Raw genomic sequence first — 15,208 nt, forward strand, 5'->3', positions numbered from 1 at the left:
CAGCACCGCAGTGACACTGACATGGTGGTGGTGTGTTAGTGTGTGTTGTGCTGGTATGAGTGGATAAGACAAAGCAATGCTGATGGAGTTTTTAAATACTCACTGTCACTGCTGGACTAAGAATAATCCACCAACCAAAAATATCCAGCCAACAATAGATAAGCGATAGTCTCTGACTTTACATCTACAAGGTGGACCAACTAGATAGGAGTGTCTGATAGAGTGGACAGTGTCTGATCCTCTCATACCAGCACAACACACACTAACACACCACCACCATGTCAGTGTCACTGAAGTGCTGAGAATGATCCACCACCCAAATAATACCTGCTCTGTAGTGGTCCTGGGAGAGTCCTGACTATTGAAGAACAGCATAAAAGGGGGCTAACAAAGCATGCAGAGAAACAGATGGACTACAGTCAGTAATTGTAGGACTAAAAAGTGCTCCTATATGGTAAGTGGAGCTGATAAAATGGACAGTGAGTGTCATAATGTTATGCCTGATCGGTGTATAATGCGGAACTTTTGGTTAGTCATGATTAGCAAATGTGTCTCACATGCCCCACGCGTCTCTGTAATGATCAGACAGGAAGTAAACAGCTGTGCTCTTTGGCGTGTTATTTAGCAGCGTTACATAAAATGATGCTTGCTCAGGCGCAAGGATGGCTCTGATTACCTATAAAGATTCCATCGGGAGGGTTTGTGTTTGCGATCCGGTATGATAGGGAAGAGAGCTCTGCTTGGTGTGTGATCCATATTTATTAATTAATTAATTTAATTTATTATTTATTATTTCTCCCCCGATTTAGTGTAGCTAATTAGTGTTCTCCTGCTGGGGATCCTGATCGCGTGTGAGGAGGGTATATTTGGCTTTGCCACGCACCCTCCGACGCATGACACAGTCCCTCGACCCCTTGTAATTTGCCCATACCTCGGCGGGGCGAATTAAGCCAAATATCACGCACGTAGAGCAACACATTGATCTTCATGCTCCTCCACTTCTGTACAGGCGCCTAATCAGATCCCTTACACAGAGTTAAAGTCCCCACCCACTTATTAGTTTGGTTTTTCCCACCCAGCAGACTGGTGGTCAATTTTGTCTGCTGCGAACACTGCCAATTATGCCCAATAAAGGGCGCCCAGCCGACCGGTAGCAGAGCTAAGATTCAAACCTGGAGAGTTTCCCGCTGAGCCACCTGGGTACCTCATGTGATCTATATTTAATAGACGACCACAGACTACTATAGGATTTTAAGTAAAACTGCAAGATGAATGATACACAAGGGTTGGTAATCCAGTCAGTGCCCATGGTCATTGTGAGCCTGCTGGACATCCCATTCCAAAACCATAGGCATTAAAATGAAGCGATGAGGGCTTTCCCCATCATGTTGTCAGTGGTAGCTCAGCGGTTAAGGTACTGGACTTGTAATTGGTGGGTAGCCAGAAAGTTGCTGGTTAAAGCCTCCCTCCGCCAGGCTGCCACCATTGGACCCTTGAGCAGAGCACTTAACCCTCGGTTGCTTTAACCGTTTTTGATCACAATTGTAAATTGAATCAAAGCGTCAACTAGATTCCATAAAGGGTAGCACTGTCGCCTCACAGCAAAAAAAACCTGGGTTTGATTCTCAGGTAAAGCAGTCTGGGTCCTTTCTGTTTGGAGTTTGTATGTTCTTCCAATGTCAGGTGAATTGGAGCTACTAGGTGTGAGTGTTCATGTGTTTGCCCTGTGATGGACTGGCGACCTGTTTGGAGAGTTTCCTGTCTTTTGCCCAGTGAATTGCACCCACTGTGACCCTGACCAGGATAAAGCAGTGGTAAAACAGACGATAGATAGGTAGCATCAACCCCCTCAGTTGAGACAGGTCATAGATGGGGCCTGTGCCTCCGGAAGTCCACCACTATCTTTTTAGTTTTGGAGGTGTTCAGCTGAAGATGGTTTCACCCACACCATGACACACAGTTATCCACCAGGCCCCTGTACTCTTCCTCCTGCCCCTCCTTCCCAATACACCCCACAATTGCAGTGTAATCTGAGAACTTCTGCATGTAGCATGACTCAGAGTTACACTTAAAGTCGGAAGTGTACAGGCTAACCAAACAGGGTAAACAAAGTACAGTTCCCTGTGGTGCACCAGTGCTACTGACTACTGATAAGCCGTCCTTAGACCTGACACACTGTGGTCTGTCTGTGAGGGAGTCCACGCCAGGTCACCAGGAATGAGTCCACTCCCATGTTCGACAGTTTGTCTCTTAATAGGAGGGCCTGGATTGTGTTGAACACACTGGAAAACATGATTCTTACCGCTCCGCTTTCCTTGTCGAGGTGAGAGTAGGCTCCTTGTAGCATATAGAGAATGGCATCCTCTACCCCCACCTTCTCCCAGTAGGCAAACTGCAGTCAAGTCAAGTCAACTTTATTTATATAGCGCTTTTTACAATAGACATTGTCTCAAAGCAACTTTACAAAATCCAGGACCAACAGATACAAAAACCCCTGTTGAGCAAGCCGAGGGCGACTGTGGCAAGGAAAAACTCCCTGAAAATTACAGGAAGAAACCTTGAGAGGAACCAGACTCAGCAGGGCCCATCCTTCTTGGGTGGGGCGGTCTGGAGGATACTTTAAATAAATAGGATTTACACAAATCATACAAACACAGAATTAAATGAACTAAAAGTTATAACTGGCAGTAAATAAATAAATAAATAAATAATAATAGAGTTGTTATTCGCTCTAGTCTTCAATAAAGTCTGTAGTGAGTTCTTGTCATCCTTGGTGCAATTACTCCAGACCCGTCACATCCGGCAGGAGCAGCATCGTTGGCACTGCAGTCTCGACTTTAATCCTTAACCTCGGCGGGTAAATAGGTTTCCATCAGAATGCCCTCGGGGTAAAACAACAGAGAATGTAGTTAATAATGTACAATGCTAGTTAAGTAAAACAGTTTTACAGTGAGTTTCAGACTCCGGCAGCCCTAATTATTACAGCATAACTAAAAGGTAGAGCAAGCAGGTAACAAGGTCATGAAGGCTTTCACAAGACATCAGCGTCCACCTCCCCTACCCAAACCAGAGTGATCGGACAAGAGAGGCAGAACGACAGCAACCCAACATCCCTGATCACCACAAGTTTCTATGACCAAGAACCCCCAAACTCTGCACCTTTGTCTATACTAAGCCTGAGAAAATAAATATGTTTTCAGTCTAGACTTAAACATTGAGACTGTGTCCGAATCCCGAACAGAGGCAGGAAGATTATTCCAAAGTTGTGGAGCTTTGTAAGAAAATGCTCTTCCACCAGCCGTTATCTTTTTAATTCTAGGAACTATAAGTAACCCTGCATCTTGTGAGCGCGTGCTGGGTTGTAGTGATTAATAAGTTCACTCAGATACTGTGGAGCCAGACCATGTAGCGCTTTATAGGTTAGTAAAAGTATTTTGTAATCAATGTGGAATTTAACTGGCAGCCAGTGAAGAGATGATAGAACAGGACTGATATGATAAAATTTTCTAGTTCTAGTTAGCAGTGGGTCCAGTGCGTGATGGACGACTGGTAGCGACTGGTCTGAAGTCGTTTGGCATGCTGGGGTGTGCTTTCTTGAGGACTGGGAAGACACATGATGTTATCCACAGTGTGGGAACTTTCCCCAGTCACAGGCTACAATAAATAAATGAATAAATGTAAATGCATTGTTATTGCCACAGAGGTGATTTTATAGACATCTTAGCATTTGGTGTGTCTGAAATACCTGAACTTAATAATTAAGAGAGGTGTCCAAATACATTTGGCCATGTAGTGTATGTTAGGAAAACAATCCATAAACCAAGGACAGGTGGTCCTAGTACAGCATGAGACTTAACATAGGAGCGACACCATCAGCAATGGGGTCAATAATATATCAGGCACTTTTTTTTTTTGTCCTTGTAGGCTTCGTCCGGTTCCTGGAAGGTTACTACATCATCCTGATCACCAAACGGCGCAAGATGGCTGACATCGGGGGTCACTCTATCTATAAGATAGAAGACACCAACATGATTTACATCCCCAACGACTCAGTCCGAGTCACACATCCAGATGAAGCCAGGTTAGTCTGAGCTGTAGAACTGTTGAAATCAGCCATAACATTAAAACCACCTCCTTGTTTCTACACTCACTGTCCATTTAATCAGCTCCACTTACCATATAGGAGCACTTTGTAGTTCTACATTTACTGACTGTAGTCCATCTGTTTCTCTACATACTTTTTTTAGCCTGCTTTCACCCTGTTCTTCAATGGTCAGGACCCCCACAGGACCACTACAGAGCAGGTATTATTTAGGTGGTGGATCATTCTCAGCACTGCAGTGACACTGACATGGTCAAGTCAAGTCACCTTTATTTTTATAGCACATTTAAAAGACAACGTGTGTCAACCAAAGTGCTGTACATTAAAATCAGTTATAAATACCACTCAACTATGCAACATTTAACAAATAATTAACATACATACAAAACAATATACATACGCACCAACATATAAACATGCAAATCAAATAAAACCACAAATGGACACAAATGCCAAAGAAAACAAATTACTTTTCAAATTTAACTTAAATGCATCTATTGTGTGGGACTCCTTTATGAAAAGTGGAAGACTATTCCAGAGTCTTGGGGCAGCTACAGAAAAGGCCCTGTCACCCTTGAACCTCATTTTGAGAGCGTGGAATAGGTAAGAGCAGCTGGTTGGAAGATCGTGGAGCTTGTGGAGTGGAGTGAACACAGAGAAGGTCTGCGATATAGCTCGGAGCCGAGCCGTGTAAAGCTTCCGGACATGCAAATGCTGCGGCGGGATCCCGATAGATGTAACATGGGCGTCGTACTGTTCCCATAGCTACACAGCGGGTGTAAACCTCAGTAGGCGGGGGAGTGTTTGAATTTAAGCGCAGCAGCTCCGGTCCAGAGTAATAAGGCATATAACCGTATATGTGAAAGTATACGGCAGACTTTGAATCATTACCCGAGGCAGGGTAAAGTCCATGAATAAATCCAAACAGGACTAAAATTGCCACAGCAAATTCAGAGTTGGAGCAGGGCAGCAACGGCTCGTGTTAGGCAAGCGACAGTACAGATTTAGTCCAGAAAACTCCGGATGCAATTAAATCCAATTTAAGGATGGGTCCAGACTGAATGTTGTCCTCCCGTTCCTGAAGGACTAGCGATAATCCACCAGTAAGATCATTTACTAATTAAAATTCAAAAAATAATAAAATACGGTAACGGTAACGGTAACGGCAGCCAAATGCGCCAGCGTTCACCATCACCATCCAGTACCCAACAGATGCCGAGACCATCCGATGAAAAACAGGAGCGGCAGAGACCACAAAAAGACGAAAACAAAAGAAAAACATGACCAAAATACAACAAAACACGGCAAAACATGACATGTTAGTGTGTGTTGTGCTGGTATGAGTGGATCAGACACAGCAGCGCTGCTGGAGTTTTTAAATACCGTGTCCACTCACTGTCCACTCTATTAGACACTCCTAGCTAGTTGGTCCACCTTGTAGATGTAAAGTCAGAGACGATCGCTCATCTATTGCTGCTGTTTGAGTTGGTCATCTTCTAGACCTTCATCAGTGCTCACAGGACACTGCCCACCGGGCACTGTTGGCTGGATATATTTTTGGTTGGTGGACTATTCTCAGTCCAGCAGTGACATTGAGGTGTTTAAAAACTCCATCAGGGCTGCTGTGTCTGATCCACTCATACCAGCACAACACACACTAACACACCACCACCATGTCAGTGTCACTGCAGTGCTGAGAATGACCCACCACCCAAATAATACCTGCTCTGTAGTGGTCCTGGGAGACTCCTGACCATTAAAGAACAGCCTGAAAGGGGGCTAACAAAGCATGCAGAGAAACAGATGGACTACAGTCAGTAATTGTAGAACTACAAAGTGCTTCAATATGGTAAGTGGAGCTGATAGTGTAGCTTGACGCACTCGCTCTTCCTGTTGTGATTATTTTACGGTAATTTGACCATCTTTGACCTTCTGTGTGTGTTTTTTTCTCTACAGATATTTGAGGATGTTCCAAAATGTGGATCTTTCCAGTAATTTCTATTTCAGGTAAGTGCAATGTGACGTTTGACCTCGACCGTTTGGGATGTCACGAGTCCATGTGTGTGTGCGTTTCGGTACGTCTCGTTCAGAACTCAGGGTTTTTATTTTTTTTAAGCTTGGCGCTTAATTTAGCCGAGTCGGAGTTAATCCTGTAACTGTATAAGGATCACAGGGCAGGTCGGTCTGTGATACGTCGTTTATCATCGAGGATCTTATGTTACCTCCATTATAAAAAGTCCGTCTGTGTGTATGAGTGTGTTTAAATGACCTTGTTTTCTTTTTGTGTGTATTGAAAGGATTACAGCAGGGGTGGGGAATTAAATTGAGAAACTGGGACTGTTGTGGAGAGCCGGACCAATAGGCTGAACTTAATTCCACTTATATACTGTACTTATTTTATCTTTATAAATCTTAATAAGGCAGTAAAGTACAGTTTTGATAAGCTAGTTGTTACAATCAGGTAATAAAAATGGGATACTTAGGAGGAAAACAAACTCCACTAAATATGCCCAAATGTTAACACACAACAAGTTAGAAATATGCAGTCTTTCTGAACTCCTCTGTTCGAAACTCGGCATTGCCACTGGTCGGCTGAGCGCCATCTAGTGTCTGCTAGGGTGGGATGACCGGACTATGTAGGTGATGTCTTCTTTTGTTCTCTCAATTTAGTGCATTAATTTCTCCTCCGCTGCTGGGGGATCCCCGATTGCATTCGAGGTGGGAATATTGCTGCTCACGCCTTTTCCGACCCGCGCACAACCCTTTTTCACCCATGCACTCTGCACAGGCGCCTCTCTATCTGCTAATCAGGGTCCTTACACAGTGAAGTCAAGTCAAGTCAAGTCAAGTCAACTTTATTTATATAGCGCTTTTTACAATAGACATTGTCTCAAAGCAACTTTACAAAATCCAGGACCAACAGATACAAAGAACCCCTGTTGAGCAAGCCGAGGGCGACTGTGGCAAGGAAAAACTCCCTGAAAATTACAGGAAGAAACCTTGAGAGGAACCAGACTCAGCAGGGCCCATCCTTCTTGGGTGGCCAGGAGGATACTTTAAATAAATACATTATTTACACAGAGCATACGAACACAGAATTAAATGATCTAAAAGTTATAACTGGTAATAAATAGATAAATAATAATAGAGTTGTTCTTCGCTGTAGTCTTCAATAATGTCTGTAGTGATTTCTTGTCATTCTTGGTGCAATTACTCCAGACCCGTCACATCCGGCAGGAGCAGCATAGTAAAGACCCCACCCACATAGTCCGGTTATCCCGCCCTAGCAGAAACGTGTCTGCTGCAGGCACTGCCGCTAGACGGCGCCCAGATGACCGGTGGCAACGCCGAGTTTCGAACCGAGGACTCTTCAGAATCTTGGCGCTGGGTGCCATGGGTGGGGTCTTCTCACGCTGTGGAAGGACACTGATTAGCAGATAGAGAGGAGCCTGTGCAGAATGCATGGGTGAAAAGGAAGGGTCCGCTAAGGGCTGCGCGCAGGTCGGAGGAGGCATGAGCAGAAAATATACCCTCCTCAAATTATGTCAGGGATCCCCAGTAGAGGAAAACAAATTGACTATGCTAAATCGGGAATAAATAAGAGAGAAATGTTGGTTGTAGAGATACGTTTCGTCACTCGTCCAAGTGACTTCTTCAGTCTGAGCTGGTGGTGAATAACCCCGACCTTATATGCAGACGATTTGCATAACAACTGATCACCACCCATTGCATAACAATGAAACCGGTGATCAGGTCCATATGCAAATCACAATGACCATTAATTACAATGGACACGTGGGCCTTTCACGTATGATTGGGGTATAGCTCCTATTACGGCGTTGTTAGATGGTGATAGATGTACTCTCAGGCCCCCTCCCCGGTTCAGGGATGGTCGTTCCCTCTTCACATAGATGGCCTCTTTGACTCCGTGTTTAAACCAGCGTTACCCCTTGTCAAGGATCCGCACATAGTCATCATTAAGTTTCCTCACTTGTATATTTTCATTGGAAACGGTGAGGGGGGGAGGAGTAGTAATCGGTCGTGTCCGAGAGACTGAGACAGAGCTTATGGTCCGGATTTAGCGCCATCTGATTTCGACCTTTTTGGACGCTAAAAGAAGCTTTAAGGGGAAGAAGATTTTCATGTGATGATGATGGTGCATCTGTGGCTACACGCTCAACCAAAAACACTTTTTGCTGATGGCATTAACCCTTTGACGCACAACCTGACCCAACTGAGTTTTTATTTTCTATATCTTTGCAATAAATTAATTTCGTCATTCAAGCTTCCATGAATTCCTCAATTAACTTGTTTTTGATCATCACAAATCCTTATTTCAGTTTTATATTTTTTGTTTTTTTAATAAAAATCATTTTTGTATCACTACCCTCCTAATGCACAACATGGGTCAAAAATGACCCTAATGTATTTACTGTGGAATTTGACAGGAACTACTGACATTTGTAAGTGTTTGTAGTCAGAAACATATTTACTGATCTTTTGAAAGACAACCAAAGATTAGGCTCATGAATCTTGAATATGTCCAATACTATTAGCTTGCTAGCTGTTAACATATTCTAGTATGGAACATTAAATGGTGAAATGGTTTCAAAATATATACCAAAAAGATACTCAGTAATACATGAAATAACATAGGAAACGAATATGGGTCATTTTCAACCCATGTTGTGCATTAGAAGAGGTTTGCTTAGCTTGTGCATCAAAAGGTTAAAATGGTACACTGGGACACTGGGGGAAAAATGCACCGCAAAGGAAGGTGACTGTAGAAAAGTGATGTCATTTGTTTGGTCTTTTGCATAAAGCATAAACTAAACACACGGGTTTACGTCTAATCTTAGTGAATAAATACTTAACACACACTCACATAATAAAAACAATACTATTGTATTGCATGTATGATGTACACTTATTTATGTCTGATTTATAATTACCGCTGACCTCACGTGGGCTAGTTGGGGACAGCCAAAGGGCTGGATGTGGCTCGGGGGGCGTATAATGCTCAGGATGTACTGTGTTTCATTAGGACCTTCGTTAGAGATGAAAAATCAGTTTCTAGCTGACTTTTCCTTTTGTGTCATTTTAGTGTGTGTACATATGTGTATGTGTGTGTGTGCGTGTGTGATAATGATCATAACGTAGACCTAAGAGTCGGTTCGAATCCTGCCGATGCACCAACCATGGTTGGAAGTCTGGAAGTGATTTTCACCATCAGCTCGTGGGCTGGTTGTTGCTAATGATTTGTGTGGCCTGTGAGATCAGCTTATTACTGGGTTACATCAGTTTTGAGAATCGCTGCCATACTGAGCGTGAGCTTCTTTTGCTCATTTGAGAGAAATCACATTTGGCAGCAAATGCTGCCGTTCCAGTCTGGTCTATTTTTTGCCATTTTCCCCCTATTTTCTCCCCAATATAGTTGTTTCCAATTGCCCTGATTATATCCTACTCCTGCTGACGCAGGCTTTTACTGCTGACAGAGGAGAGCCGTGACTGTCACACGCACCCAGACACGTGCAGTGCCGACTGCTTCTTTTCAACTGCACGAGGCGAGTTCATATGGGGATCCGTTCTGCATATGGAGATCTCCCTCGATTCCTTGTGCAGGCGTCACTGGTCACCCAGCAGAGGTCCTAATTTAATCAGTTTATGGGTTTCCCTCCAGCAGTCCCACCCCACGGATAAATCACAATAAAAAAATAAAATTAAATAAATTAAATAAATAAATATATATATATTAGGGCTGTCGAAGTTAACGCGATAATAACGCATTAACGCAATCTCAATTTAACGCGATTAAAAAAAATAGTGCCGTTAACGCAAATTCTAGTTCATGTTGAGACTTGACTGGTAGAACCAACGTTTTAATGTCGGACTTGCCACCGTTGTTCATTTGCGGTTTGTTAAAATAATATAACTGAGCGTCGTAGGGATGCACTTGCATAATAAAGAAATAAATACACGGTATATTCAAAAGTTGTCGGGAGCAAAACACTTTATTAACTTAATCTGTTACGGCACTGAATACCGGAGTCAAGCACGCTAGTCCATGAACTATGGAAGCCCCAAAAGGGTCAAAACACACTCACTTCGTGTAGAAACGTCCACTTTTCACATTTCACTTAAAAAACCTTGTTTTCTATAACATTTACACAGATTTTATTTAATGCGATTAATCGCGATTAACTATATGAAATTCTGAGATTAATCGCGATTAAAATTTTTAATCGTTTAACAGCCCTAATATACAGTATATATATATATATTTTTTTTTTTTTTTTTTTTTATATATATATATATATATATATTATACTGTATATATATATTTATCAGCTATAACATTAAAACCATCTCCTTGTTTCTACACTCACTGTCCATTTTATCAGCTCCACTTACCATATAGAAGCACTTACTGACTGTAGTCCATCTGTGTCTCTACATACCTTTTTAGACTGCTTTCACCCTGTTCTTTAATGGTCAGGACCCCACAGGACCACCACAGAGCGGGTATTATTTGGGTGGTGGATCATTCTCAGCACTGCAGTGACACTGACATGGGGTGGTGGTGTGTTAGTGTGTGTTAAGCTGGTATGAGTTGATCAGACACAGCAGCGCTGCTGGAGTTTTTAAATGCCGTGTCCACTCACTGTCCACTCTATTAGAGACTCCTACCTAGTTGGTCCACCTTGTAAATGTAAAGTCAGAGACGATCGCTCATCTATTGCTGCTGTTTGAGTTGGTCATCTTCTAGACCTTCATCGGTGGTCAAAGGACGCTGCACATGGGGCACTGTTGGCTGGATATTTGTGGTTGGTGGACTATTCTTAGTCCAGCAGTGACACTGAGGTGTTTAAAAACTCCAGCAGCGCTGCTGTGTCTTATCCACTCATACCAGCACAACACACACTAACACACCACCACCATGTCAGTGTCACTGCAGTGCTGAGAATGATCCACCACCCAAATAATACCTGCTCTGTAGTGGTCCTGTGAGAGTCCTGACCATTGAAGAACAGCATGAAAGTAAGTAAGTAAGTAAGTAAGTAAATTTTATTTATAAAGCACTCTTAAAACAACTTACGTTGACCAAAGTGCTGTACATCGAATAAGCATACATAACACAACATTATATAAAAAAAGTAAGAACCAAATAAAAATACAGAGTAAGAGACAAAATAAAACAAATACAAATAGACTAAACAATTAAAATTAACACAGCTCCTCACTGTTCAAATGCCAGCTTATAAAGGTATGTTTTTAGGAGTGATTTAAAAACAGCGGCCGAAGGTGCTTGTCGAATATTAGGAGGTAGAGTGTTCCATAGCCTCGGAGCATAAACTGCAAATGCACGATCACCTTTTAGCTTCAAACGAGCCCTAGGAACAGTCAACAAATTCTGAGTGGCTGATCTTAAAGATCGCTGTGCGGTTGCGGGAGAAAGCATACCACTGAGATAAGCCGGGGCTTGACCATTAAGCGCTTTAAAAACAAATAAAAGCACTTTAAAATGAATCCTGTGCTGAACAGGCAGCCAATGTAGTGAGGCAAGGACTGGTGTAATATGGTTTCTTTTCTTGGTATTAGTCAGTAACCTTGCTGCTGCATTCTGGACTACCTGCAAGCGCCGCAACAGAGACTGACTAATCCCAATATACAGAGAATTACAGTAGTCAATTCTTGCAGAAATGAATGCATGAATAACTTTTTCCAGGTCAGAATAGCAGAGAAAAGGCTTAATCTTCGCAATATTTCTGAGCTGGAAGAAGCTATTCCTTACCACAGAGTTGATTTGTTTATCAAATCGGAGGTCAGAGTCAAAGATAACACCAAGATTTCTCACAGATGTTTTGACACATGTAGACAAGTGACCAAGGTTATTGGAGACACTATTGATGTGATGAGGACCCCCAAAAACGATAACCTCTGACTTGCTTTCATTCAGCTGAAGAAAATTGTCAGCCATCCACCTCTTTATGTCCTCAAGACAACTGCTAAGAGATGTTAACGAAGATCTAATGGGAAGATAAAGCTGTATGTCATCAGCATACAGGTGAAAGCTGACATTGTGCTTCCTAATTATTTGACCCAATGGCAGCATATAGAGAGAGAAAAAGGAGGGGCCCTAGTATGGACCCTTGTGGAACACCACAAGAGACATCAGCAGAAGAAGAGAAATAGCTGCTAATATTCACTGAAAAGGTTCTATTCTTAAAATAAGATATGAACCAATTCAGGGCCTCTCCCTGTAACCCCACCCACTTTTCCAGGCGACCAACAAGCATGTCATGGTCAACAGTATCAAAAGCAGAACTAAGGTCCAATAAAATGAGGATGGCACAATTTCCCTCATCAACAGTAAGTAGCAAGTCATTTGTCACCTTCAGAAGAGCAGATTCAGTGCTGTGCATAGACTTAAAGCCAGATTGAAAAATCTCAAAAATACCATCTCTACTCAAAAATGGTAAAAGCTGAGAATATACAACCTTTTCCAGCAATTTAGCCAAGAATGGTAATTTAGAAATCGGCCTATAGTTACTAACCACTGTAGCATCAAGATTATGCTTTTTGAGCAGAGGTGTAACTACAGCATGTTTAAAGCATGCTGGAACAGTACCAGTGGCAAGGGAAGTATTAATGATATCCAGGACAAAAGGTCCTAATATATCAAATGTCTCCCTAACTATCTGTGGGGGCATCACATCAAGTGGGGAGGTTGTTGGCTTTGAAAGGGGGTAACAAAGCATGCAGAGAAACAGATGGACTACAGTCAGTATTTGTAGAACTACAAAGTGCTCCTATATGATGAGTAGAGCTGATAAAATGGACAGTGAGTGTAGAAACAAGGAGGTGGTTTGGTTTTAATGTTATGGCTGTAACTGTACCTGCCACCACTGAGGCGTTCTGAGGTATGGGTCTGTGTCCCTGTTTTCTCCGGTCCTGTCCTCAAAGCTTCCTGTCTGCCAGGCGTCCCGCCATGAAACATTAGATCGCACGATAAGACCTGAAGATCAAAGAAAAATGAAATAAAATGTCATAAAGAGCCGTGGGAAGGTCACACGATGAGCGATGAGCTAGCATACACCCGTCTGCATGTGTGAAATGTAAATGTCAGGTACGGCTGCGGAGCTTTTTCATCTCATTGACATTAGCAATTAAGGGCAGGCTGGGTAGAATTTTTTTCTCTGTGTCCTTCATGGACCCTGTAATGCCTCAGTACATTACATTTAATTGTAATGTATTATAATCCAATTCTAGGGTTTACTTTAATTATATTATGCTGGAACCCCAATGGGGTTGCAGTCAGGCGAGGTTGGGGGTCAAGGCAGTGCCGTGTTCCTCCAACCATTTCTGAGTGATCCGAGTCTGATCACATGGGGCAACGTCCTTTGCGAAATCGCACTGTTGTCAGGAAAAACCTCCTGAAAATATGGGTGCATATGGTCAGCTAACAGGTCCCTGTAGCGTTTACCATACAAGAATTAGGGCATACCAAGAGAATGCTCCCCAGACCATCAGACCACCACCACCAGCCTGTAGCACTTCAACGTTGCAACCAGGAGATGCGGCTTTATGAGGTTTCAGCCAGCCACTTGTTCATAGGCGTGTCTCAACAGGAAATGGATCTTGTCACTCCAGGAGGCCGTCTTTCTTGAATGATGAGGGGTCAACTGGGTGGTGTACCCTAGTGCCTGGTTATAGGTTCTGTAACATTTAAAACCTCCTCACCAGACTCACTGTCTATTTTATCAGCTCCACTTACCATATAGAAGCACTTTGTAGTTCTACAATTACTGACTGTAGTCCATCTGTTTCTCTGCATGCTTTTTTAGCCTGCTTTCACCCTGTTCTTCAGTGGTAAGGTGGACAGGACCACTACAGAGCAGGTATTATTTAGGTGGTGGATCATTCTCAGCACTGCAGTGACACTGACATGGTGGTGGTGTGTTAATGTGTGTTGTGCTGGTATGAGTGGATCAGACACAGCAGAGTTTTTAAATACCGTGTCCACTCACTGTCCACTCTATTAGTCACTCCTACCTAGTTGGTTCCCCTTGTAGATGTAAAGTCAGAGTCGATCGCTCATCTATTGCTGCTGTTTGAGTTGGTCATCTTCTAGACCTTCATCAGTGGTCACAGGATGGAGCCATGGAGCGCTGTTGACTGGATATATTTTTGGTTGGTGGACTATTCTCAGTCCAGCAGGGACAGTGAGCTGTTTAAAAACTCCATCAGAATTGCTGTGTGTTATCCACTCATACCAGCACAACACACACTAACATACCACCACCATGTCAGTGTCACTGCAGTGCTGAGAATGATCCACCACCCAAATAATACCTACTCTGTGGGGGTCCTGACCAATGAAGAACAGCATGGAAGGGGGCTAACAAAGCATGCAGAAAAACAGATGTACTACAGTCAGTAATCGTAGAACTACAAAGTGCTTCTATATGGTCAGTGAATTAGATAAAATGGTTAGTGAGTGTAGAAACAAGAAAAGTTTTTTTTTTTTTTACACTACATACTGTGTATTTGTCTGAATTTGAAAGCAAACCTTTGATCTTTTACCCTGTAGTTACAGCTACGACCTGAGCCACTCCCTGCAGTACAATCTGACCCTGCTCCGCTCCTTGTGTGATCTTGGACAGGATGAGGAGGTCCAGACCTGCAGCAGTAAACAGGATGGCTTCGACATCTTTGAGGATGAAGGCCTCCCTACACAAGGTCTGTCTGTCCATCTGTTCAATGCTATAAGAAACCAAGTTGCTACTTTATGTAATTCCTTCAGCTGTGATAAATTGGTCACAATGACTGATGTCAGACCAAAAAAAGCCCAACACATTACACAACCCCAAATCAGAAAAACTTGGGACAGCATGGAAAATGCAAATATAAAAAAAACAGAGATTCTTACATTTACTTTGACTTTTATTTGATTGCAGACAGGATGAACCTGAGGTATTTCATGTTTTATCTGCTCAACTTCATTTTATTTATTAATAAACATCCATTCCTGCATTTTAGGCCTGCAACACATTCCAAAAAAAGTTGGGACAGTAAAGCATTTACTACTTTGTAATGTCGCCGTTC

At 42.7% G+C, this 15,208-nt stretch overlaps 1 protein-coding gene across 1 annotated transcript in view; it reads left to right on the top strand.

Moving 5' to 3' along the window:
- fig4a (FIG4 phosphoinositide 5-phosphatase a) overlaps positions 1-15,208 on the top strand; it is a 116,428-nt gene that overhangs the window by 30,184 nt on the left and 71,036 nt on the right. The window contains exons 5-7 of the mRNA XM_063001933.1: positions 3,925-4,081; positions 6,059-6,109; positions 14,694-14,842. Of these exons, the coding sequence (XP_062858003.1) occupies positions 3,925-4,081; positions 6,059-6,109; positions 14,694-14,842 (357 nt within the window). The remainder of the gene's footprint in view (positions 1-3,924; positions 4,082-6,058; positions 6,110-14,693; positions 14,843-15,208) is intronic.

This window comes from Trichomycterus rosablanca, chromosome 9 (genome assembly GCF_030014385.1).
Source record: "Trichomycterus rosablanca isolate fTriRos1 chromosome 9, fTriRos1.hap1, whole genome shotgun sequence".
In the NCBI taxonomy this organism is placed as follows: Eukaryota; Metazoa; Chordata; class Actinopteri; order Siluriformes; family Trichomycteridae; genus Trichomycterus; species Trichomycterus rosablanca.